Source organism: Oncorhynchus masou, chromosome 32 (genome assembly GCF_036934945.1).
Source record: "Oncorhynchus masou masou isolate Uvic2021 chromosome 32, UVic_Omas_1.1, whole genome shotgun sequence".
Lineage (NCBI taxonomy): Eukaryota > Metazoa > Chordata > Actinopteri > Salmoniformes > Salmonidae > Oncorhynchus > Oncorhynchus masou.
In genome coordinates, this window is record NC_088243.1 from 37,816,000 (window position 1) to 37,840,450 (window position 24,451).

Here is a 24,451-nt window from a genome sequence, read left to right on the forward strand (position 1 = left end):
GATTGAATCTGAATGGCACAACCGAAGGGTGATGATTGTAATAAAGATTGTTAACCGTTTTCAATTCGGACGTCTGGTCTCTTCTTTCCCAGACTCTAACCATTTACAGCCTTCCAATATCCTGCATGTACATTCAAGTATTTAAATGGACCTACGTCCATCAACACTGCTTTACATTTCAATATACCTCAACACTTGAAATAGTTCTGAGCCAACTACATCAAATATTAACTGTAGAGCCAAAATAAAGCCAATGTTCCCGCGTTTGCGGAGACTGCATTCACGGCAAACGCTGCACGTCGGCTCAATCTGAAATTACCTTCATTTGTTATTGCAGATCTTCTGCAACACGGATTTAATCCCCCCTTTAGAGTTGTCAGAGCGGGACCTCTGTGAAACTAAACTGACTGGTCAAGTGAGCAATCAGACAAGAGGCCAGTTTATTTCAGTAGTGTTGGGTTTTATTCAGCCAAGTAGAGAAGACCTAGGAGAACAGAACATGTCCAACACACGCTCAGTGAATCACAGAAGACACTGCAAAGGTGTGGGAAGGATCATCCCAGCTTTGTGTGTATGTAGTAACCCAAACAACCATTTAACAAGCAGCAAGCACTACTTTGTTGATCATTCCTTAAAACAGATCCTGCTAAACTATATTTGATTACAGCACACCATCGTTCAAAGAAGGAATTTCTGATCCTCTTGAAGTAAGGTAGGTTTCAGACAGTGCTTGGAAATTAAACAAGCATTGATCAGAGGAAGGACAGAAGCATCATAATGCAGTCACACTTTTTTTGAGAGAAACAGGCACTCACAGGCATTAAATCTACTGAGCCATGACAAACTGCACATCCATTGGCGGGTTAGAACGGGGGCACCATTATTTGACAAGAAGGAAACTCTCTCTTTAAAAACTAGTCACAGACAAGCAGAAGGTCTTCATTATTGGGCCATGTTGCAAAGTTGAAAGGGAACCCCCCCCCCCAAAAAAATCAGATTTTAAACACGGAAACGTAACCTTAGACCTAACCCTGATTAACTAAATGTTTCCACTAGCCAAGTTTCACTTTGCAAGCGTTACCATCTAGTGATAAGTGCTGATGACATGGGGGTCAGGGGTCACACTTTAGATGACAGAGAACTGGATGCCATGCTTGTTGAGACGCTCCACCAGCTTAGTTTTGGCAAAGGTTGCTCCTGGGGTGTACACACCCCCCCTAAGGAGAGAGGAGGTTGAGATAACGTGCATCAGATGTAATACAATAGCCGCACAAACACTACCCTGTGTGTGTGTGAACTCACTTCTTGGGGAGGGCTGTGGGCTCGTTCAGGATGGTGATAGCGGCCTGTACCATGGCGATTGGCGTGGCCACGTAGCCCGCCTCTGAAACAGGGAGAGAAGCATTGTGTTAACCCCAGCGGTGGCAGATTACGTGGAGGGCTTGGACGAGTACGTTTTTGAGTGTTCAAGTACCTGGTCCTTGGACTAGTGTGCGGATCTTAGCATTGGGTCGTCCCTGGCTGGGGTCCTGTCCCTCAGTGTAACCTTCTCCGTAGAAGGCAAACTTGAAGGACGAACCCTCCATCTGAGTGACACAGAAACACACCAATCAATGACTAGAAGGACCAACCATCCGAGTGACACTCAAACACACCAATCAATGACTAGAAGGACCAACCATCCATCTGAGTGACACTCAAACACAGCAATCACTGGCAATTTTGCAAACAAGAGATATTCATAAAACTGTACCTGCTTTCTTGTCGGTCCATCCTTGGAGAAGAAACCAAAGGAGAAAAACTCTGGATACTAAAGACAGAGAAGAGGGGGGAAGATAGTTAGTGAGAGAGGTTTGGAGGTTCATTTTGTGTGTGTGTATATATATCAATGTGTGTGTGTGTCCTTGTTCACCTTAATCAACAGGTCTTGTCCAAAGCTGAATTTGACCAGGAACCAGAACATTATCCCAGCGAATAGCATCTTGACAATGTTGGCCACACCTCCTACTCCTGCATATGCACCATACTGGACCTGGGGTCACACAAAAGGCCAAACAGGTCACAGAGGTCCATTTCTCAACTGGGTTTGGACATGAGAGCCACATCACACAAATGTGCGGATTGCCCAGAGAGAGAGGAAGCGAGAAAGGGGGGCTGAAGCTCATTAGCTAGAATTTGAATTGCAAGGGGGTTGGGCCCACAAGGGAGGAAATGTAGGGAAAATTGCATGGCATAGCTTCAAGAAAAGTCACTTTCAAACCTTGGGAAATCATGGCTAATTGAGGTGAAACAGTCGTTCTGCTCATAGATTATCCTCTTAAATGCAACTACATCATTTGAAAACAACTAGTAATGCGGTGTACTCCATGAATGGTTAAAATCTCACCTTTCAGGTAAACATAGTTAAATTGCTGAGGTGTAGTCACTTGAACATAAGCTCAAGTACACGGTACAAATATTTTACTGTACATGACATATTTCCTATTGAGCAAAAATGTATGAATAAGGCTTGAAATTACATGTTGTTTTCTCAATATAGTATTATCAAATTATAAAAGCACTAACTATAAGATGTAACCTTCCTCATAACTGTGAAATACATACTTGTATGTTTAGTGTTAGAGAAAATGTGCATATATTTGAAAGATTTCTGAATTAAAACATCTGCCCCCATCGCTATGAACGTCACAGAGCTGAAGCTTGGCTTCCTGAACTCGTGAGGAACTCACCTTTCATCTCATAATAATATTGTCCATCTATGACAAACAAAGTGTTTAAAATCTATGGATTATTTTAGATGAATGGCTACAAACCGATCTCAATGTGCTATAGTGATGAAACCACTCTCCCCTGCTGTGCTACGATGTAAGGATTGCAGGCATGTGCTTTGCCAGTGGCTGTGACGCAGGGCTCAGCAAGGAGTTGATGGACAGTCGGAAAACGGAATGAAATGGTAGGAGGGACATCCCAGCTTCAAGTTGTTTCAGATTTCACATCCTATGTCACACAGGTGCAAAAAACATACTACCGTGTCTGTGGGAACCAGGGCTATCGCTCAGTCGTAACTGGTTACAGAACCACGCAGGTCCCCTAAACAGAGGACTTTACACCTAAGATTATATATGTAGTAACTACACATTGACACAGAGCCCAAAGCGGAAGGTTTAAAAAAAATACTTTGTTATTCGTACCAGAGCGTGTCTTTCTTTGACTTGAATGCCGTTGTAAACAACTGCCAACTTTCCAGGACATAGACATGTCTTACATGGGAAGAAAGCTTCAATTCTTGTTACTCTAACTGCACTGTCCAATTTACAGTAGCTATTACAGAAAAATAATACCATGCTATTGCTTGAGGATAGTGCACAACAACACATTTATTACGGCAACTGGTTTGATATATTCACCTCTGCAGGTAAATAATGTCCTTACATTCAGTAATCTTGCTCTGATTTGTCATCCTGAGGGTCCCAGAGATAAAGTGTAGTGTAGTTGTGTTTGATAAAAATATATTTCTATATTCAAATGTAGGAACTGGGGTCTACAGTTTGACCCCACTGCTGTCTCTGGCTCCACACCCACCCTGCCCGGCCATCTAGATGTGTGAAGGTTAGTTAGTGTATTTTCTGTAGGGAAGCTAATGATCCATCATGTTTGACATTCCTGGGAGTGTGTAAACATACAAAAAATGCTATTCTAATAAAATAATGTATGTTCTCTATAGTTATATAGTTGACGATGTATCAATTGACCAATTCGGTACAATTATTCATTTCACATTTCCACAAACTTCAAAGTGTTTCCTTTCAAATAGTACCAAGAATATGCATATCCTTGCTTCAGGTCCTGAGCTACAGGCAGTTAGATTTGGGTATTTCATTTTAGGAGGAAATTGAAAAAAAAGAAGGGTCCGATCCGAAAGACGTTTTAACATAAATAAGGCTTACATCAACTAAATGTACTCAATTATCACTTGTAATGAAGTTTGGAGCCAACACTATTACATTAAATACATACAAGTCATCACCCCATGCCCTAGCTGTGATGCACACACAGACACCCAAGATTTATTAGGCCATATTCTATTTCTCACGTTTAGACAGAGCCACATCCCACTAAAATTGCACTGTGCAAACTTGCACAAGAACACACACTGGTCTCTTGCTCTGTGTGCGTGTGTGTGTGAGAGAGAGAAAGAGACCTACAGGTGTTTCCTGGTGTTCCTCCAGCAGAAAGCGTTGAGATCTCTTCACCACCGAGGGGTCGGCTCCCATGAACGGAACTGCATACTGCTGAACCTCATTGCTGTAGAACAGGGCACTCCTACACACACACACACACACAATGTAAAGTTAATATCAAATAAACACACGTGCAAGCGCAAACACACACACACAGCTCCCTGTACCTGCGTTTGATCTTTGAGCCCACCACAGGGAGAGGTTTGTGTCCAAACTTCTTCCTTAGGCTCCGCAGCTTCCCGCTGTCAGCAAAACCATAGATGGCCGACTTCCATGTCCCGTCATTGATAGAACCACCCTGAGACGGAGACAGAGAGAATGGAGTACCAACAAACTTTTTAAAACGGGTTCTTACAAGGATGAGGCAGGGATTACAATGATTTACTGTTTACAGGACAAATGAGGCCAGGGCAGTGTGTGGGTTTATGGGTATTGGAGTCTTACCTCAGGTCCTGTGCTGGCTGTCAGGAAGCTCTCTAGAGCTGTGAGTGTCCCTGTGATAAGAGAAGAACACAACTGTGACACACAAACACACACCCAAAGGAGAGCACACACACAAACAGCTGAAGTAAACTAACCTCAGGGAGATGTATGGATTGCAAAATAGTTGGGAAGAGATTTGCAATGTACCGATTACATGGCACATGGTTAATGAACAGGTAAGCAAAATGACGGCAGAATCAAAACATTTAATTTTTCAATTTAAATTATGCTAAATTCTTGCAACCAAAGGGGGAGGCTTGCAAGCCGAAGAACACCATCCCAACCGTGAAGCACGGGGGTGGCAGCATCATGTTGTGGGGGTGCTTTGCTGCAGGAGGGGCTGGTGAACTTCACAAAATAGATGGCATCATGGGGTGGGAAATTATGTGGATATAGTGAAGCAACATCTCAAGACATTAGTCAGGAAGTTAAAGCTTGGTTGCTAATGGGTCTTCCAAATGGACAATGACCCCAAACATACTTCCAAAGTTGTGGCAAAATGGCTTAAGGGCAACAAAGTCAAGGTATTGGAGTGGCCATTACAAAGCCCTGACCTCAATCCTATAGAAAATTTGTGGGCAGAACTGAAAAGCGTGTGCGAGCAAAGAGGCCTGCAAATCTGACTCAGTTACACCAGCTCTGTAAGGAGGAATTGGCTAAAATTCACCCAACTTATTGTGGGAAGCTTGTGGAAGGCTACCTGAAACGTTTGACCCAAGTTAAACAATTTAAAGGCAATGCTACCAAATACTAATTGAGTGTATGTAAACTTCTGACCCACTGGGAATGTGATGAAAGAAATAAAAGCTGAAATAAGTCACTCTCTACTATTATTCTGACATTTCATATTCTTAAAATGAAGTGGTGATCTCAACTGACCAAAGACAGGGAATTTACTAGGATTAAATGTCAGGATTTGTGAAAAACTGTATGTAAACTTGATATACAGTGCCTTGCGAAAGTATTCGGCCCCCTTGAACTTTGCGACCTTTTGCCACATTTCAGGCTTCAAACATAAAGATATAAAACTGTATTTTTTTGTGAAGAATCAACAACAAGTGGGACACAATCATGAAGTGGAACGACATTTATTGGATATTTCAAACTTTTTTAACAAATCAAAAACTGAAAAATTGGGCGTGCAAAATTATTCAGCCCCCTTAAGTTAATACTTTGTAGCGCCACCTTTTGCTGCGATTACAGCTGTAAGTCGCTTGGGGTATGTCTCTATCAGTTTTGCACATCGAGAGACTGGAATTTTTTCCCATTCCTCCTTGCAAAACAGCTCGAGCTCAGTGAGGTTGGATGGAGAGCATTTGTGAACAGCAGTTTTCAGTTCTTTCCACAGATTCTCGATTGGATTCAGGTCTGGACTTTGACTTGGCCATTCTAACACCTGGATATGTTTATTTTTGAACCATTCCATTGTAGATTTTGCTTTATGTTTTGGATCATTGTCTTGTTGGAAGACAAATCTCCGTCCCAGTCTCAGGTCTTTTGCAGACTCCATCAGGTTTTCTTCCAGAATGGTCCTGTATTTGGCTCCATCCATCTTCCCATCAATTTTAACCATCTTCCCTGTCCCTGCTGAAAAAAAGCAGGCCCAAACCATGATGCTTCCACCACCATGTTTGACAGTGGGGATGGTGTGTTGTGGTTGATGAGCTATGTTGCTTTTACGCCAAACATAACGTTTTGCATTGTTGCCAAAAAGTTCAATTTTGGTTTCAACTGACCAGAGCACCTTCTTCCACATGTTTGGTGTGTCTCCCAGCTGGCTTGTGGCAAACTTTAAACAACACTTTTTATGGATATCTTTAAGAAATGGCTTTCGTCTTGCCACTCTTCCATAAAGGCCAGATTTGTGCAATATACAACTGATTGTTGTCCTATGGACAGAGTCTCCCACCTCAGCTGTAGATCTCTGCAGTTCATCCAGAGTGATCATGGGCCTCTTGGCTGCATCTCTGATCAGTCTTCTCCTTGTATGAGCTGAAAGTTTAGAGGGACGGCCAGGTCTTGGTAGATTTGCAGTGGTCTGATACTCCTTCCATTTCAATATTATCGCTTGCACAGTGCTCCTTGGGATGTTTAAAGCTTGGGAAATCTTTTTGTATCCAAATCCGGCTTTAAACTTCTTCACAACAGTATCTCGGACCTGCCTGGTGTGTTCCTTGTTCTTCATGATGCTCTCTGCGCTTTTAACGGACCTCTGAGACTATCACAGTGCAGGTGCATTTATACGGAGACTTGATTACACACAGGTGGATTGTATTTATCATCATTAGTCATTTAGGTCAACATTGGATCATTCAGAGATCCTCACTGAACTTCTGGAGAGAGTTTGCTGCACTGAAAGTAAAGGGGCTGAATAATTTTGCACGCCCAATTTTTCAGTTTTTGATTTGTTAAAAAAGTTTGAAATATCCAATAAATGTCGTTCCACTTCATGATTGTGTCCCACTTGTTGTTGATTCTTCACAAAAAAATACAGTTTTATATCTTTATGTTTGAAGCCTGAAATGTGGCAAAAGGTCGCAAAGTTCAAGGGGGCCGAATACTTTCGCAAGGCACTGTATGTACAGTTGAAGTTGGACGTTTACATATACCTTAGCCAAATACATTTAAAATCAGTTTCACAATTCCTGACATTTAACCCTAGTAAAAATTCCCTGTCTTAGGTCAAGTTAGGATCACAGTAAGTCGGGTGAATTTTGGCCCATTCCACCTGACAGAGCTGGCGTAACTGAGTCAGGTTTGTAGGTCTCCCCCTTTTTCCTCCAAACATAACAATGGTCATTATGGCCAAACAGTTCTATTTTTGTTCCTTCAGACCAGAGGACATTTGCGATCTTTGACCAAAAAGTGCGATCTTTGTCCCCATGTGCAGTTGCAAACCACAGTCTGGCTTTATGGCTGTTTTGGAGCAGTGGCTTCTTCCTTGCTGAGTGGCTTTTCAGGTAACTCTGGGTCTTCCTTCCCTATGGCAGTCCTCATGAGAGCCAGTTTCATCATAGCGCTTGATAGTCATTGTGAATGCACTTGAAGGAACTTTCAAAGTTCTTGACATTTTTCAGATTAAGTCATGAAGGTCAGTCAAAGTAATGATGGACTGTCGTTTCTCTTTGCTTATTTGAGCTGTTCTTGCCATAATATGGACTTTGTCTTTTACCAAATAGGGCTATCTTCTGTTTACCACCCCTACTTTGTCACAACACAACTGATTGGCTCAAACGCATTAAGAAATACATTTCTCAAATTAACTTTTAACAAGGCACACCTGTTAATTGAAATGCATTCCAGGTGACTACCTCATGAAGCTGGTTGAGAGAATAACAAGAGTGTGCAAAGCTGTCATCAAAGCAAAGGGTGGCTACTTTGAAGAATCTGAAATATATTGATATTTGTTTAACACTTTTTTGGTTGCTACATGATTCCATGTGTTATTTCATAGTTTTGATGTCGTCACTATTATTCTACAATGTAGACAATGGTAAAACAAAGAAAAACCCTGGAATGAGAAGGTGTCCAAACCTTTGACTGGCCCTGTATACAAATAAATATATATGGGGGATTGGAAATTAGGCATATAATTACATTGATGGAAGCTACCATCTATCTGCAATATTAAAGCTGATCTACCCCCTAAAATAGTTGTATAAAAACCCTCAGGGAGAGAACACACATACACACCTTTGAACTGGTCCCTGGTGTAGAGGACTCCCATGTCTGCAGGTATGGAGTCGAAGCCACAAGCCCCCACAATGTACACTCCTTTATCAGCTGCCTGACTGTCGTAGTTCAACTGCATACTCTCTAGGAACTACAGACACACACACACACACACACGTAATAGGGAACAGCATGGCATCCAGCAGGCCTCCCATTACACCTAGTGGTGTGTGTGTGTGTGTGTGAGATATTGCTTCCGACTATCAAGTCCTGTCAGCTCTACAGGAGTGATGTAGTGTAGGGATCAGGGTCAATTCGGGCTTGAAGCCTTGTGAGTGTTGTTGTCCACTTACCTGGGGTTCTCCACAGATGTCAATGCAGTGTGCCCCGTTCTCCACGCATGCCTTCACCACAGGTTCTCCCCAGAACCTGTACTACACACAAACACATAGAAACTAAATCCCTTCACCACAGGTTCTCCCCAGAACCTGTACTACACACAAACACATAGAAACTAAATCCCTTCACCACAGGTTCTCCCCAGAACCTGTACTACACACAAGCACATATAAACTAAATCCCTTCACCACAGGTTCTCCCCAGCACCTGTACTACACACAAACACATAGAAACTAAATCCCTTCACCACAGGTTCTCCCCAGAACCTGTACTACACACAAACACATAGAAACTAAATCCCTTCACCACAGGTTCTCCCCAGAACCTGTACTACACACAAAACACATAGAAACTAAATCCCTTCACCAAGGTGCTTGTGGCACTACAGTATCATTTCTACTCCAATATAATTTATTTATACATTTTGTATGAAGGCCTTTTGAAGTCATTATGATTTCATGTCATGTTCAATGTCTGGTCACGGCTGGACCATGCAACTGTGTGTTACACGCACAGCTATGGCTTTTCTCTCGACTGGCTAAGCTAGCGTGAACCGACTACAGTTCTCGGTTCGGCTTTCCTTTCAAACCTCCCCTGAAACGCTCTGGTGCCCCCCTGGAGAGGCGCACCTAGGGCTGTGGCGGTCATGACATTCTGTCAGCCGGGTATCGTCATGCAAGAGACTGCCAGTCTCACGGTAACTGACCATTAATTAACATGAACAAGTTGAACATCTCCAGGCATACAAGCCACTGATGCACGCCTTTGGAACATCTACATTTAAAAAAAAGTAATACATTCATTTACATTGAACAAAAATATGAATACAACATTTAAAGTGCTGAAATAAAAGATCCCAGAAATGTTCCATATACACAAAAAGCTTATTCCTCTTAAATTTTGTGCACAAATTTGTTTACTGGCCTGACTCTACAGTGGGTGGGTCTATTTCCTATGGCTGCACCTTAGATTAGGGCCTAATTTATTTATTTAAATTGACTTATTTCCTTATATGAACTGTAACTCAGAAAAATCTTTGAAATTGGTGTATTATACAAAAATATTAAAACGCAACATAGGCTGCTTAGGTTTTATAGTGGAGCTGTGCATAATATGAGCAAATGAGAAAATATATAGTTTACTCCACACATCAACCACTGTTTGAGAAGCATACTCTCGCTGCGCAACAGGTCATTTTCCACCCAAACTCTGTAAACCATGGGCTCGCCAACCCTGCTTCTGAAGCTACCCAGCACTTAATTTAAGAAACCAAATGAAATCTGTAAAAAACATTGATAGTAACAGGGTTTCACTAAAATGTTGACAGCCCCTCTGCATGCTAGATACATTAATAAAGGAAGAGAGAGAGAGAGAGAGAGAGAGAGAGAGAGAGAGATGGATGTGCATGCTGGATCAGATATTTAGTACAGCTGAAAAAGTAATGGGTCACCCAATTAATTATGAAAATGTAAAATTATTAAATACAAATTCCCTGTAGGCTAAATGTAAGCCACCCTTGCACAATCAATAAACTAACAGCATCGCCTAGGGCTATACGTTATCTCCCATACTCATGGATATACATTTTTGGAGCAATAGCAAAAGGCAACCTGTCCATCCAGTATGCATAATAACAGTCCACACTCAAATGCCATTACTTGAATTTTGGAGTATAGGCCAATTATGTACCAAAGACATCTTAAATCAGTGTTGTTTGATGTTTTTCTGCCATGCCTAATATGTGGTAGGCTATGTATTGTAGAACAGCACCATCATCATTTTAATTCAGTTTTTCTTCTGGGGTGAGGGCTCATAAACCTATGTATAAGCTCTAATATGCGTACGAAAGCGTCAATTTCATTGTGTTAGGCTTTGAAACAACATTCACAACCATGTCAAATTGCTGTTGAAATTCTTTCTATAAATTATCAAATCTGTGCATAGGGTCCAGGGGTCCATTTGGGATTGGGACCTGTCTGTTCTGAACAATACATTTCTATCTGAACTTTGTGTAACGTTGCACCTTCCTGAACATGCCCCAGGATGTGTTTGAAGAAGGTAGGGAGTAGACAGAGAGGCTGAGGTGATGATCAGACATGACAACAGTGCCCCCTACTGTTGAAGATGGGAATATACACTTTACGCAGAGTTCTGTGGTGAAGCTGTGTATCACAATGACAGGGATTCTACCACACCCAGTCACACCTGACAACCTTGTAATGGCTGTGTGTGTGTGTGTGTGTGTGTGTGTGTGTGTGTGTGTGTGTGTGTGTGTGTGTGTGTGTGTGAGTGAGTGTGTACACACAAGGTGCACTGGTGATAGCCATCATCATCATTGCAGGTGTTTCACAAGCTGTGAGGTTATGGCCTTACTGCTATCAGGTCACTATCTGCAGCCCCATGGCACAACAGGAGAGCAAGAGTGGTAATCAGGTCTGATATCAAGACAGTCTTAGATACGAACATAACGGTAGATGAGAGCAGAGCGGTGATCAGATCTGATATACTCAATGAGTCTGTCATAAGTTCTCTGCAGTACTTACACATTGTGTATGTCTACAGTATTTACCAGATGTCTGTGGGTGTGTGTAACTGCTGTAGTGAATTGCATCTCCACAGTCAGCTCTGCTACCCAACCCCGGTGTTTTTTTGTCAATAACTAACGTACTGGTAGGGCTCGGGTATCGTTAAATTGATCACTAACATTTAAGCTGAGCCATTGGGGCGGCAGGTAGCCTAATGCTTAGAGCATTGTGCCAGTAACCGAAAGGTTGTTGGATCGAATCCCCGAGCTGACAACTTAAAAATCTGTCACTCTGTCCCTGAACAAGGCAGTTAACCCACTGTTCCCCGGAAGGCCGTCATTGTAAATAAGAATGTTCTTAACTGACTTGCCTAGTTAAATAAAAGTTCAAATTAAATATATAAAAACAGTCATATCTGCTTCAACCTCATCAAATATAAGACAGGAGAGATTATTTCACAGAAAATAAAAATGTTCCTTGAGTTTTGTCGGAGTTTAGTGACGAAAACTGTTTAACAGTTCACTGCTCGTCATACCGTCCTTCATGCCCTTTGGGCATCCATTACCAGAACGCTAACAAAATTAGCACAAGTAATAGCAAATTTCTATGGAGGCTGCTAGCTAAATATGTGAACGAGAACAAACAAAAATAAAACGAATTGCAAAGACAGGCAATCCAGCTCATAAAGTTGTACATGTATAACTAGGTGCTACAGAATGTAATTTTTGGTGAGTTTGGATATGTACAAGCGAATGTGAACTAGAGAAATTGAGCAAATGAACAAAGTTGCCACATGCTTGTCTGAAGGAAAAACAGTAATGGCTCTGGAGCAGCATGTGTACATGCTGTGTCTGTGTGGAGCCTGGAGTCGCTAGGGCAACGGGCCTGCCTGCTCTGCTCAGAAAAGATGGGGGAGGAGCAGACAGGCAAAGAACGAAGAGGAGAAAAAAAGGAAATCAAAAGATAACAGCTGTACAGAACTCATCCAAAGGGCTTTGACTTCCTAAACATGGCAGAAAGCGAACACAATATGATGCACCGTCACCTTATTCATTTCAGCCACTTAAGATTAACTACTATAGTAAATACATTTTTTAGAAATATGTTGCTGCGTTTTGTAAAAGCATATCTAAAATGCTTTCTGTTGAAATTTCTGCTCTTCATCAGACTAATTGTGTGCTTAAGTTGCACTTCTTCACTCAGATGAGATATCATGAACGGGTATATCTAAACTCAGCAAAAAAAAAAAAAATCCCTTTTTCAGGACCCTGTCTTCCAAGGATAATTCGTAAAAATCCAAATAACTTCACATATCTTCATTGTAAAGGGTTTAAACACTGTTTCCCATGTTTGTTCAATGAACCATAAACAATTAATGAACATGCACCTGTAGAACGGTCATTAAGACACTAACAGCTTACAGACGGTAGGCAATTAAAGTCACAGTTATGAAAACGTAGGACATTAAAAAGAGGCCTTTCTACTGACTCTGAAAAACACCAAAAGAAAGATGCCCAGGGTCCCTGCTCATCTGCATGAACGTGCTTTAGGCATGCTGCAAAGAGGCATGAGGACTGCAGATGTGGTCAGGGCAATAAATTGCAATGCCCGTACTGTGAGACGCCTAAGACAGCGCTACAGTGAGATAGGACGGACAGCTGATCGCCCCAGCAGTGGCAGACCACGTGTAACAACACCTGCACAGGATCGGTACATCCGAACATCACACCTGCGGGACAGGTACAGGATGGCAACTGCCGCCTGAGTTACACCAGGAATGCACAAACCCTCCATCAGTGCTCAGACTGTCCTCAATAGGCTGAGAGAGGCTGGTCTGAGGGCTTGAATGCCTGTTGTAAGGCAGGTCCTCACCAGACATCACCGGCAACAACGTCACCTATGGGCACAAACCCACCGTCGCTGGACCAGACAGGACTGGCAAAAAGTGCTCTTCACTGGGTAGTCGCGGTTTTGTCTCACCAGGGATGATGGTCGGATTCGCGTTTATCGTTGAAGGAATGAGCGTTACACTGTACTCTGGAGTGGGTTCGATTTGGAGGTGGAGGGTCCGTCATGGTCTGGGGCAGTGTGTTGCAGCATCATCGGACTGAACTTGTTGTCATTGCAGGCAATCTCAATGCTGTGGGTTACAGGGAAGACATCCTCCTCCCTCATGTGGTACCCTTCCTGCATGCTCAACCTGACATGACCCTCCAGCATGACAATGCCACCAGCCATACTGCTCGTTCTGCGTGATTTCCTGCAAGACAGGAATGTCAGTGTTCTGCCATGGCCAGTGAAGAGCCCGGATCTCAATCCTACTGAGCACATCTGGGACCTGTTGGATCCCCCCAGAAATGCCCAGGAACTTGCAGGTGCCTTGGTGGAAGAATGGGGTAACATCTCACAGCAACAACTGGCAAATCTGGTGCAGTCCATGAGGAGATGCACTGGAGTACTTAATGCAGCTGGTGGCCACACCAGATACTGACTGTTACTTTTGATTTTGACCCACCCTTTGTTCAGGGAAACATTCAAGTCTGTGGAACTTGTTCAGTTTGTCTCAGTTGTTGAATTGTATGTTCATACAAATATTTACATGTTATGTTTGCTGAAAATAAAACAGTTGACAGTGAGACAACGTTTCTTTTTTTGCTGAGTTTATAAACAGACAGCACTCCCAACTTTTGTAGAGGTAGCCAGCCTACTTTTTTTCTGCTAAAATGCAAGATCAACTTTAAAAGCTACAATATGTACATTTTTAGGCGACCTGATCAAATTCACATTAAAAAAAGTGAGTTTAAAAATGAATCTGACATCCTCATTGGAAGCAAGTCTAAGAAACGGTAGATCTGTTCAATGTGCGCTATTTCTATGCTGCCCGTTCTTAAGTTTAGTTTTGGGTCTTTTACATTCAGTTTTGTACACCAGCTTAAAATACAGCATTTGGTTATGGGAAATATATTTCACAGCTGTTTTGATGGTACAATGATTCTATACACAATGATAGCTTTTTTTTGTCACAATCTGAAATTAGGCAAACTACTAGAATTTTAGCAACCAGAAAATGGCTGAACGGTTTCTGCATATTGAATCTTTAAGCAAAACAATAGGAAATGTAGCTGGCTACATTGTTTCTATGATAAGCATTAGAAATATGATGTCCATGTATTGTTTTACAAAAAAAACTTAGCCTTTTCATTGTAAGCTAATTTACCTGTGTGGCTGCCAGCTAAATAGCTTAGCTATTTTCTGCAGAATGTGTTTTCTGTGAAGGAAAATGCTATTGCACAAGTTGACTGCAGGGGTTTACTTAAAAAGCAGCTATTGAGCAGGGCAGACAAGAGGAGCTGTTGCTATGGATACGTGTGCTAACTAGCTAGCGCCATGAGCATAGCGCATGCAGAGCGAGATGCCTGTAAGCAGGGAGCGAATGACTGACAGAGGAGCAGTTAATGGATTTACAAAAGGAGGAAGTTATTTCTGACTTCAAGCAGGGCTTTAAATTGGGAAGAAGCAATCGGGCCTAGGTAGGGTAGGGCCTGACTGTCACTGGCATGGGTAGGGCTCGGGTTTAAAATGCATGCCTGTGGAGGGCTCTACAGTCAGTACTTACTGGCCCCACACAGTTGAGAACAATGATAGCCTGTTTGCACATGGCAGACAGAGTCAGGCTCTTACACATCAGCCACAATGACCTCCACCGCAGACTGACTAATCGAGTGTGTCCCGAATACAGTTTGTTTTGGCTCTCCATTCACACCTACCTTGAAACTCTGGTGCCCCTCTGGGGAGGCATGCCATATTTTGAAAACCTCTGATCTAATGAATATGGTGAAACTTTCACCTAGTCTATCAGAGGGAAAGGTGGAGCTATTACCATATTGATTTCCCTGTGAAATCCTCTCAGATCTGTGCATAGGGTCCATTTGGGATTTAGACCTGTCCGTTCTGAACAATACATTTCTATAGAAACGTCGTCTAACGTCGCACCCTTCTTATTTTATTTATTTATAAGCAACACAAAACATACACATACAAACGACTACATCATACAAACATCACACCCTCTCAAGCCCGCACCACCATCGCCTACATAGAACTTTCTGTCACATGGCCTCAAACTGCATGATTTGGTTTCTCTCTGTCGCCCCAGCGCTAACATTTTTTAGACAATAAAGCATTTGACCTTTCCATTATGTGAAAGACGGAGGATTGGCTGATTTCCAGTTTGAGTATACTTTTTTTGAAAGATACATTTACAAGAAGAGTATTGTCCAACCCATAGGATATCTCACTGCACCCTCATGTGCCATGTCTTGAAATAGACAAATTAAAAGTATATTTACATTACAATATCTCTGACACCCATCTTTCCAACTCCGCCCATAACTTTAGAATTTTGTAGCATTCCCAGAAGGCATGAATTGAGTCATTAGTAGTTTTACACTTCAGACATGACTTGTAACATTGTACTCCCCTGAATACACCCACAGGAGACAGTTGAAAGTCTTTGGAGAAGGTAAGGAGTCGACAGAGAGAGGAGGATGCAACTGCAGCCCGCAATTGAGTGCATTCCTGCATATGCAGGAAACCCGCTTTATACTTCTAATACTAAGCTATGACTCCAGTACATACAGTGGGGCAAAAAAGTATTTAGTCAGCCACCAATTGTGCAAGTTCTCCCACTTAAAAAGATGAAAGAGGCCTGTAATTTTCATCATAGGTACACTTCAACTATGACAGACAAAATTGCAGATTCATTCTCCCCAGCCTGGTGCAGGTCTACAATTTTGTTTCTGGTGTCCTTTGACAGCTCTTTGGTCTTGGCCATAGTGGAGTTTCGAGTGTGGCTGTTTGAGTTTGTGGACAGGTGTCTTTTATACTGATAACAAGTTCAAACAGGTGCCATTAATACAGGTAATGAGTGGAGGACAGAGGAGCCTCTTAAAGAAGAAGTTACAGGTCTGTGAAAGCCAGAAATCTTGCTTGTTTGTAGGTGACCAAATACTTATTTTCCACCATAATTTGCAAATAAATTCATTAAAAATCCTACATGTGATTTTCTAGATTTTTTTTCTCATTTTGTCTGTCATAGTTGAAGTGTACCTATGATGAAAATTACAGGCCTCATCTTTTTAAGTGGGAGAACTTGCACAATTGGTGGCTGACTAAACACTTTTGCCCCACTGTACATGGGAGGCAAAGGGCGCTCCAGTACAGTAAATGGCAGTAATGCACCATAACATTGGATACCAACACAATAAACCCCACAGAAGAAGAGGCGCGGGAGACAATGGTAGATAGCTATATCTAGTACACACCAGTACAGTGTCCTTTGCTGTAATGGATGTGTGTGTGTGTGTGTGTGTGTGTGTGTGTGTGTGTGTGTGTGTGTGTGTGTGTGTGTGTGTGTGTGTGTGTGTACAAGGTGCACTGGTGATAGCCATCATCATCATTGCAGGTGTTTCACAAGCTGTGAGGTTATGGCCTTACTGCTATCAGGCCACTATCTGCAGCCCCATGGCACAACAGGAGAGCAAGAGTGGTAATCAGGTCTGATATCAAGACAGTCTTATATACGAACACAACGGTAGAGGCAGCACTGAAATACTGCTTACTTATGACAGACTCATTGTGTCTTTGCAGTGCTTACACAGTGTGTGTCTACAGTATTTAAAATGTGTGTGTGTGTGTTGCATCTCCACAGTCAGTACTTACTGGCCCCACACAGTTGAGAACAATGACAGCCTGTTTGCACATGGCAGCCAGAGAGTCAGGCTCTCCCACATCAGCCACGATGACCTCCACTGCAGTCCTCAGCTCCGGTTTACCTAATAACATAGCAGAGGACTCAGTCATTTCACCTTTATATTATAAACATCTACTTACCACACCTCATTATGTGTTTAACTAAATCACTGAGGACTTGTCACGGACCAACACCACCACCACCACTGGGCGCAACAGCGTCTCTACTTCTTAAGGCGGCTGAAGAAATTCAGCATTGCCACCCCGGGGCCTCTCCAAATACTACCACTGCACCATCGACATGGCCTGGGAGGGGAACAGCTCCGTCCACGACCGCAAGGCCCTCCAGCGGGTGGTGAAGATGGCCCAGTACATCACTGGGAACGTGCTCCCACCCATCCAGGACATCTACTGGAAACGGTGCCTGCGGAAGGCCTGCAGCATCATCAAGGACCCCACACACCCCAGCCACAAGCTGTTTACTCCCTTACCGTCAGGCAGACTGTATCAGAGCATGATGTCTGATACCAACAGGCTCAGAGACAGTTACTATCTACAAGCCATCAGACTGTATCAGAGCATGAGGACTGATACCAACAGGCTCAGAGACAGTTGCTATCTACAAGCAATCAGATTGCTGAACACGTTCACTGGACTGAGCACCTGCTCTGACTCTCCACACCTTAGCACACAAGCACGCATACAATTGCTGCTACCAGACTCTTATGATTGATTGCTAAATGCTTCCCCAAAACATGTAAATAAAAATTAATTGTGGCTTCCTGTATTACACTGTTGGAGTCGACATTTTGAACATTGAGATATTAAATAAATGATAGGAAAGAGGCATAGAATCAATGGAGAAAGAGACTGGGCCTCTGTAGAAAGACAGATAGCTGTGGAATGTGTTGATACAGGGGAGACAGATGGACATCTGTGGATTAGATGAAGGAGGGGCTGAGGACAGATTCCCTTAAGGGAGTAATAAGGGTTTGGTATTCCTGTTACCTTCTTTCTTCATAAGATGTAAGGATTGGAGAGAAGGCGTGTCTTAAGTAGGATTTATGCAACTGTGATGGAGAGAAATGTTTTTTGGTGTCTGAAAACAGCTGTACAGAACCTTTGGGAAGAATTAAACTTGGTTAAAGCTTCTCTAGTGTCCGTGAGTTATTTACTCTGAAAAATAAGAACCTAACAATACTTATGCTAAAATGTTTATTCTATTCTACTGAACCATTTACTTTACGTTCTGGGGTGACAGTGTAGCCTAGTGGTTAGAGCATTGGACTAATAACCGAAAGGTTGCAAGTTCAAATCCCCGAGCTGACAAGGTACAAAATCTGTCATTCTGCCCCTGAACAGGCAGTTAACCCACTGTTCCTAGGCCGTCATTGAAAATAAGAATTTGTTCTTAACTGACTTGCCTAGTAAAATAAAAAATAAATGTTCCTCTTATCTTTTATTATTTCTTACTGTTGCTGCATTGTCAGGAAGGAACCTGCCAGTCAGAATGTCGTTGGACGGTGTATACTATGTGTATCCCGTACATACAACTTGAAACTTTAACTAACTATGATGATACATGAACAACCTGGTTTAAAAAGCCCAGTGACCAAAGAGTTTGTCAGACCCCTGAACTGAATTCTGTATGTGTAGCCTGTGTGTGTGATCTGTGTGCACATAGCCTATTCTTTAGCTTGGGGGGAAACAGACATTGCTATCCGTGTTCCCCAAGCCTCTGTGTCACTGTTGCCTTCAAATGTAGACCAGATAAAAGATCTAAGTACTAAAAGCTGCTATATTTTGTATTCTGGTTCAATAAAGTACATTTGAGGAGCATCAACAAGACACCGTTTGTTCTCTTTTCTGTGCTGCTTTGTCGGGCCGGGACAATACCTATAATCGCAATATTTTTTCCTTGGCAGAAATGAGAACACGAAGCCGACCAAACTCCTTTGTCCTTTAAAAACCTGCTGTATGTAAAATACTGTATTACAAGAGAATGTTGGTTTCCAACATTCCTAAAGAAGTTATATTTCGCTTTAAGTCTTGTTTCCTTGCCACAGCACCAATGAGTATAGCGATACTGCTATCGTCCCGGCCCCACAATGCTTTGCATCAGCCCCCTGAATAAGTTAACATGTTGAAATGCACATGGCACATTACCCCCTGTAGCTCATGACTAAACATGGACTGTTGGAAGTTAGGCACACGTTGAACTCTGTGCCGTAGCCATAACAGATAGGAAACACTGCCCTATTGAAACCTCAATGATGGAGGCAAAACATGGGCCATAGAAGGATGAATGGCTATCAAATAAGTCAGTGTAGCCTAGTGGTTAGAGCATTGGACTAGTAACCGAAAGGTTGCAAGTTCAAGTCCCCGAGCTGACAAGGTCGTTCTGCCCTTAAACAGGCAGTTAACCCACTAGGCCGTCATTGAAAATAAGAATTTGTTCTTAACTGACTTGCCTAGTAAAATAAAATAAAAAATAAAATAAAAAATATTGTACACACATAACTTCGTGTCTCTTGCATATCCCAAACAAGCTCTCTAACATACCTGCAAATGTATTATATTTAGAAGATATCGCCTAACCCATGACAATTGTGTCTGAAATGTCAACCTGGGCATGTAGACTGTCACTGTTGGGCAGGGTAACCATTGAGAGGCCAGGGGGTGGGTTTGTATAGAGGCTATTGCGCTGCAGGGGCATGTTCAAACAGCTGTTGGTGAGGGCTATCCCAGGAGGGCAGAAGGAACAAAGCACAGCTCCATTCTCCCTGATGCCAACCCCAGCAGAACCTAGGCTATCCCTTTTCTGGCAAGCCAACCACTCTCCGATTTAAAATGAATACTGAATGTATTGAGCCCTGCAACTTTGTAGAGTGTGAGATATCTGGTCTGACAACATATTCCCAGCTACCACAACAACTACTACTGACAGACATTCCTTTTGTCTGTGCAATTAAGATGTATACTTGTGTTTTTCTGCAAGCCTATGGCAGTAAGCGCAATGCAAGTGCAGAAGATCCTTGGTCAAAACACTTGGTTGTACGATAACTGACACAACACAGTGACTAGGTTTTAAATGAGTCCAGGTGAGTGTCCTGTCTGGCATGACACACAGTAAACTCAGTGTAGACACGACGACACCGAGCTGTCAAGAAAGCTTCCTTGAATCCCCCTGGAAAATCCGATTACAATGCACAACGGTGTCAATCAACTAACTAGACCAAAGGTCATCTCTGGTTAATCTCTCGTGGACAGTGTAAACATATTTACGGGAAACTTTAGATCTGATTTAACTGGGATTACTCTCTCGTTAGCATCCAGCGTGACCAAATTAAAATGTGTAATATAAATTGTATTAGCTAGTTTAGGGCAATGTCAATGAAGCCAGTCTGACGATGATGCTCGGTCGCCAGACTTTGAGCGCACTGATTAAGATATGAATTCTAAAGACCTTATTGTCCCTAGAATTTCTAAGCAAACAGCTGGAGGAAGGGCTTTCTCCTATAGAACTCAATTTTTATGGAATGGTCTGCCTATCCTTGTGAGAGACGCAAACTCAGTCTCTTAAGTCCTTACTGAAAACTCATCTCTTCAATAGGTCCTATGATTGAGTGTGGTCTGACCCAGGGGTGCGAAGGTGAACGGCAAGGCACAGGAACGACGAACTGCCCTAGCTGTCTCTGTCTGGCTGGATCCCTTCTCTCCACTGCCTCTGACCCTATTACGGGGGCTGAGTCACTGGCTTACTAGTGCTCTTCCATGCCGTCCTAGGGAGGGGTGCGTCACTTAAGTGGGTTGAGTCACCGACGTGACCTTTCTTTTCTGGTTTTGCTTCCCCCCCTCGGGCAGAGGAGGAGATCTTTGTGGGCTATACTCAGCCTTGTCTCAGGGTAGTAAATTGGTTGTCTGTTGATATCCCTCCAGTGGTGTGAGGGCTGTGCTTTGGCAAAGTGGGTGGGGTTATATCCTGCTTGGTTGGCCCTGTCCAGAGGTATCGTCGGATGGGGCCACAGTGTCCCCCGACACACCCGCCTCAGTCTCCAGTATCTATGCTGCAATAGTCTATGTGCCGGGGGGCTAGGGTCAGTCTGTTATATATTGTGGAATTATCCTGTCTTATCTAGTGTCCTGTGTGAATTTAAGTATGCTCCCTCTAATTCTTTCTCCCTCCACTCCCAGAGGACCGGAGCCCTAGGATCATGCCTCAGGACTACCTGGCCTGATGACTCCTGGCTGTCCCCAGTCCAACTGGTCATGCTGCTGCTTCAGTTTCAACTGTTCTGCCTGCGGCTAGGGAACCCTGACCTGTTCACCGGACATGCTACCTTGTCCCAGACCTGCTGTTTTCCACTCTCTACCACACCTGTTATGTCAACCTCTGAATGCTCGGCTATGAAAAGCCAAATGACATTTACTCCGGAGGTACTGACCTGTTGCACCCACAACCACTGTGATTATTATTTGACCCTGCTGGTCATCTATGAACGTTTGTTCTTCAAAGTGTTCAATCTAGCCCAGGCCACCCCTCAGAGCCTGGTTTCTCTCTATGATTCTTCCTAGGTTCCTGCCTCTCTAGGTAGTGTTTCCTAGCCAACGTGCTTCTACACATGCATTGCTTGCTGTTTGGCTGGGTTTTGGGCTGGGTTTCTGCATAGCACTTTGTGACATCTGCTGATGTAAAAAGGGCTTTATAAATACATTTGATTGATACGTACCGAGGGTTCCGGCGGCCTGCTCTAGAACTTTGTCCAGTTTCTGTCTGCTTCTCCCAGCCACAGCCCATTTCAACGTCCCATTCGGCCCCTCCGATACGGTCCTGGCCACCTCTTCAACCACAAACTGCCCGGTGAAACCCGAAGCACCAAAAATAACAATGTGATAGGGTCTACTAGAGGAGGTATCCACCTTCGCCATAGTTACAACTAGTTATACGCAGGGAAACGCAACGACGCGAGAGAGTATGGGAATGAGCGAAATGCAAGGAGCGTGCTAATATAAATGACAGATAGCAAAGCTGTCACTTCCGTAGTCTGATGATGCTCGGTCGCCGGACTTTGACCGCACTGATAAAGATATGAACCCGAAACACCGCTGATGCAAATGATCTGCATGCACAAACAAAGCGTTTTATTGACGTTAGTTTAAATACAGCTTTTGTATTTGTTATCAACATGTTATTTGATGTCATTAACATATTAAATGACATAACCAATTGAAACGCTGATATCTGAAAATTAGGTGTGGTTGTAAACGTTTTGGTTTACAATTGGATGTCTATGCTGTCAATCTGTCTTTATTTTGAATCATCGCTTGATAGCGCGGGAGTTTAATTAATCTCGCCCGGGCGCCCGTGTAGGCGTGTTTTGCTCCGGCTGAAAGATGGATGCATTCCATTTGGAACCAGGCTGCCTCCTGGGCGATAGTCAGGTGCGCCCTCTGTCAGACGGAGAATTCGGCTCAAATAAAAGTCATGTAATTAAGCAGGTGTAGTAATGAGGGACAGTTGCTTTTGTGGCACAGTTGATGACGTGCAGATCTACATAATAGTAGGTTCAGGGTCGACTGATAAGCTAACAGCTCTCCCTGCCTGTTTCATTCGACCTACACTATGATCAGAGCCGGCTGCAGACAATGATCAGCAGGTGGAAATCAGATTTTCAACATCTTGATGCTCTATATAATTATATAACATATATTCAAGGAATTGTCCACCAAGTTTCTGTGCCAATGCACAGATGCCCAATGGCTCTCCGCTTATATTGAAAATTGGTGCAGCTTGGAATGATTTTATGTGTGGTATGATTGCTAGTTTAGCATATTGCAGATCTGGACAAATGATCCACCTACCACTATTGTCACTATGAAGAATGGTGGATAGAGGGCAGGATAGACAGTTAGACTGGTAGACTATATTGACCTGTGTGGTATAGTTACCGCACGGAAAAGCGTAGTGCATAACCACACCGGCCACGTTGCTTGCACAAGCATTGCAAAATAAATGTAGACATTTATGTTATTAAATCATTTCACCCACACCGCTCGAGCACGAGCATCTGTGTAACCAAGCTCTAAAATAGAACTTTGTTTTACTTGAGAAGCTCGAGGCGCTGCAAGTCCCGCCTCTCACATCTACTCATTGGTTTTCAGGAGCATACAACCCCACATGGGTATTTGAAAGACGAATGAGGAGAGATTAATAGATAACTGTGTTATAAGCAGTTTTAGGAAAATATGTCATTTCTTATATAAAACCGACTGTAATTTTACACATAGGCCTATAATAATAGATGACGACCTAAAGACTCGATTAAATTCACAATAGTCTGATGACTGACAATATTATGAATTACCTTGTGAATGAAGTCACTGCAGCACAGCGTGGGTAATTAAAAATAAAGGGAACAGAGCTTACCAAAAAATGACTTTTTCTAATCATCCTTCATGCAGGTAAGCATAGCTGCGGGAAGTAGGGGTGCTGAGGGTGCTGTAGCACCACCTGAAAAATCTGGGAAAAAAATATATATATATACACAGTACCAGTCAAAAGTTTGGATCCACCTACTCATTCAAGGGGTTTCTTTATTTTTGTTACTATTTCCTACATTGTAGAATAATAGTGAATACATCAAAACTATGAAATAACATATATGGACTCATGTTGTAACCAGAAAAGTGTTAAACAAATATTTGAGATTCTTCAAAGTAGCCACCCTTTGCCTTGATAACAGCTTTGCAGACTCTCGGCATTCTCTCAACCAGCATTTCAATGCATTTCAATTAACAGGTGCACCTTGTTAAAAGTTCATTTGTGGAAGTTCTTTCCATCTAAATGCGTTTGAGCCAATTAGTTGTGTTGTGACAAGATAGGGGTGGTATACAGAATAAGCCCTATTTGGTAAAAGACCAAGTCCATATTATGGCAAGAACAGCTCAAATAAGCAAAGATCAACGACAGTCCATCATTACTTTAAGACATAAAGGTCAGTCAATGTGTAAATTTGAAGAACTTTGAAAGTTTCTTCAAGTGCAGTCGCAAAAACTAGCAAGCGCTATGATGAAACTGGCTCTGATGAGGACCGCCACAGGAAAGGAAGACCCAGAGTTCCCTCTGCTGCAGAGGATAAGTTCATTAGAGTTGACTACACCTCAGACTGCAGCCCAAATAAATGCTTCACAGAGTTCAAGTAACAGACACATCTCAACATCAACTGTTCAGAGGAGACTGCGTGAATCAGACCTTCGTGCTTGCATTGCTGAAAAGAACCCACTACTAAAGGAAACCAATAATAAGAAGAGACTTGCTTGGGCCAAGAAACATGAGCTATGGACATTAGACCAGTGGAAATGTCCTTTGGTCTGATGAGT

At 42.8% G+C, this 24,451-nt stretch overlaps 1 protein-coding gene across 2 annotated transcripts; it reads right to left on the reverse strand.

Annotated features, from left to right (window-relative positions):
• Positions 1–439: 439 nt before the first annotated feature.
• Positions 440–22,130, reverse strand: LOC135526038 (saccharopine dehydrogenase-like oxidoreductase). Of its 2 annotated transcripts, XM_064954066.1 has the most exons (12): positions 21,802–22,130; positions 17,042–17,154; positions 8,750–8,830; positions 8,418–8,547; positions 4,686–4,735; positions 4,409–4,539; positions 4,206–4,323; positions 1,913–2,032; positions 1,754–1,810; positions 1,475–1,586; positions 1,303–1,384; positions 440–1,217 (listed from the first exon to the last, which is right to left on the reverse strand). In XM_064954066.1, exons 1-12 carry the CDS (start codon positions 21,998–22,000, stop codon positions 1,127–1,129), a joined length of 1,284 nt encoding a protein of 427 aa, XP_064810138.1. In that variant the 5' UTR covers positions 22,001–22,130; the 3' UTR covers positions 440–1,126. The 2 variants fall into 2 exon arrangements, with proteins under 2 accessions (XP_064810138.1, XP_064810139.1); XM_064954067.1 differs by lacking the exons at positions 17,042–17,154; positions 21,802–22,130 and adding an exon at positions 14,937–15,092.
• Positions 22,131–24,451: the final 2,321 nt, after the last annotated feature.

Excerpts from the sequence above, each read along its gene's own strand:
- LOC135526038 (XM_064954066.1), bottom strand. The coding sequence starts at position 22,000 with ATGGCGAAGGTGGATACCTCCTCTAGTAGACCCTATCACATTGTTATT. Across the intron at positions 2,033-4,205 it reads AGGAACACCAGGAAACACCT|GTCCAGTATGGTGCATATGC; the intron begins GTAGGTCTCTTT and ends GTGTGACCCCAG. Across the intron at positions 1,587-1,753 it reads ATGGACCGACAAGAAAGCAG|ATGGAGGGTTCGTCCTTCAA; the intron begins GTACAGTTTTAT and ends TGTGTCACTCAG.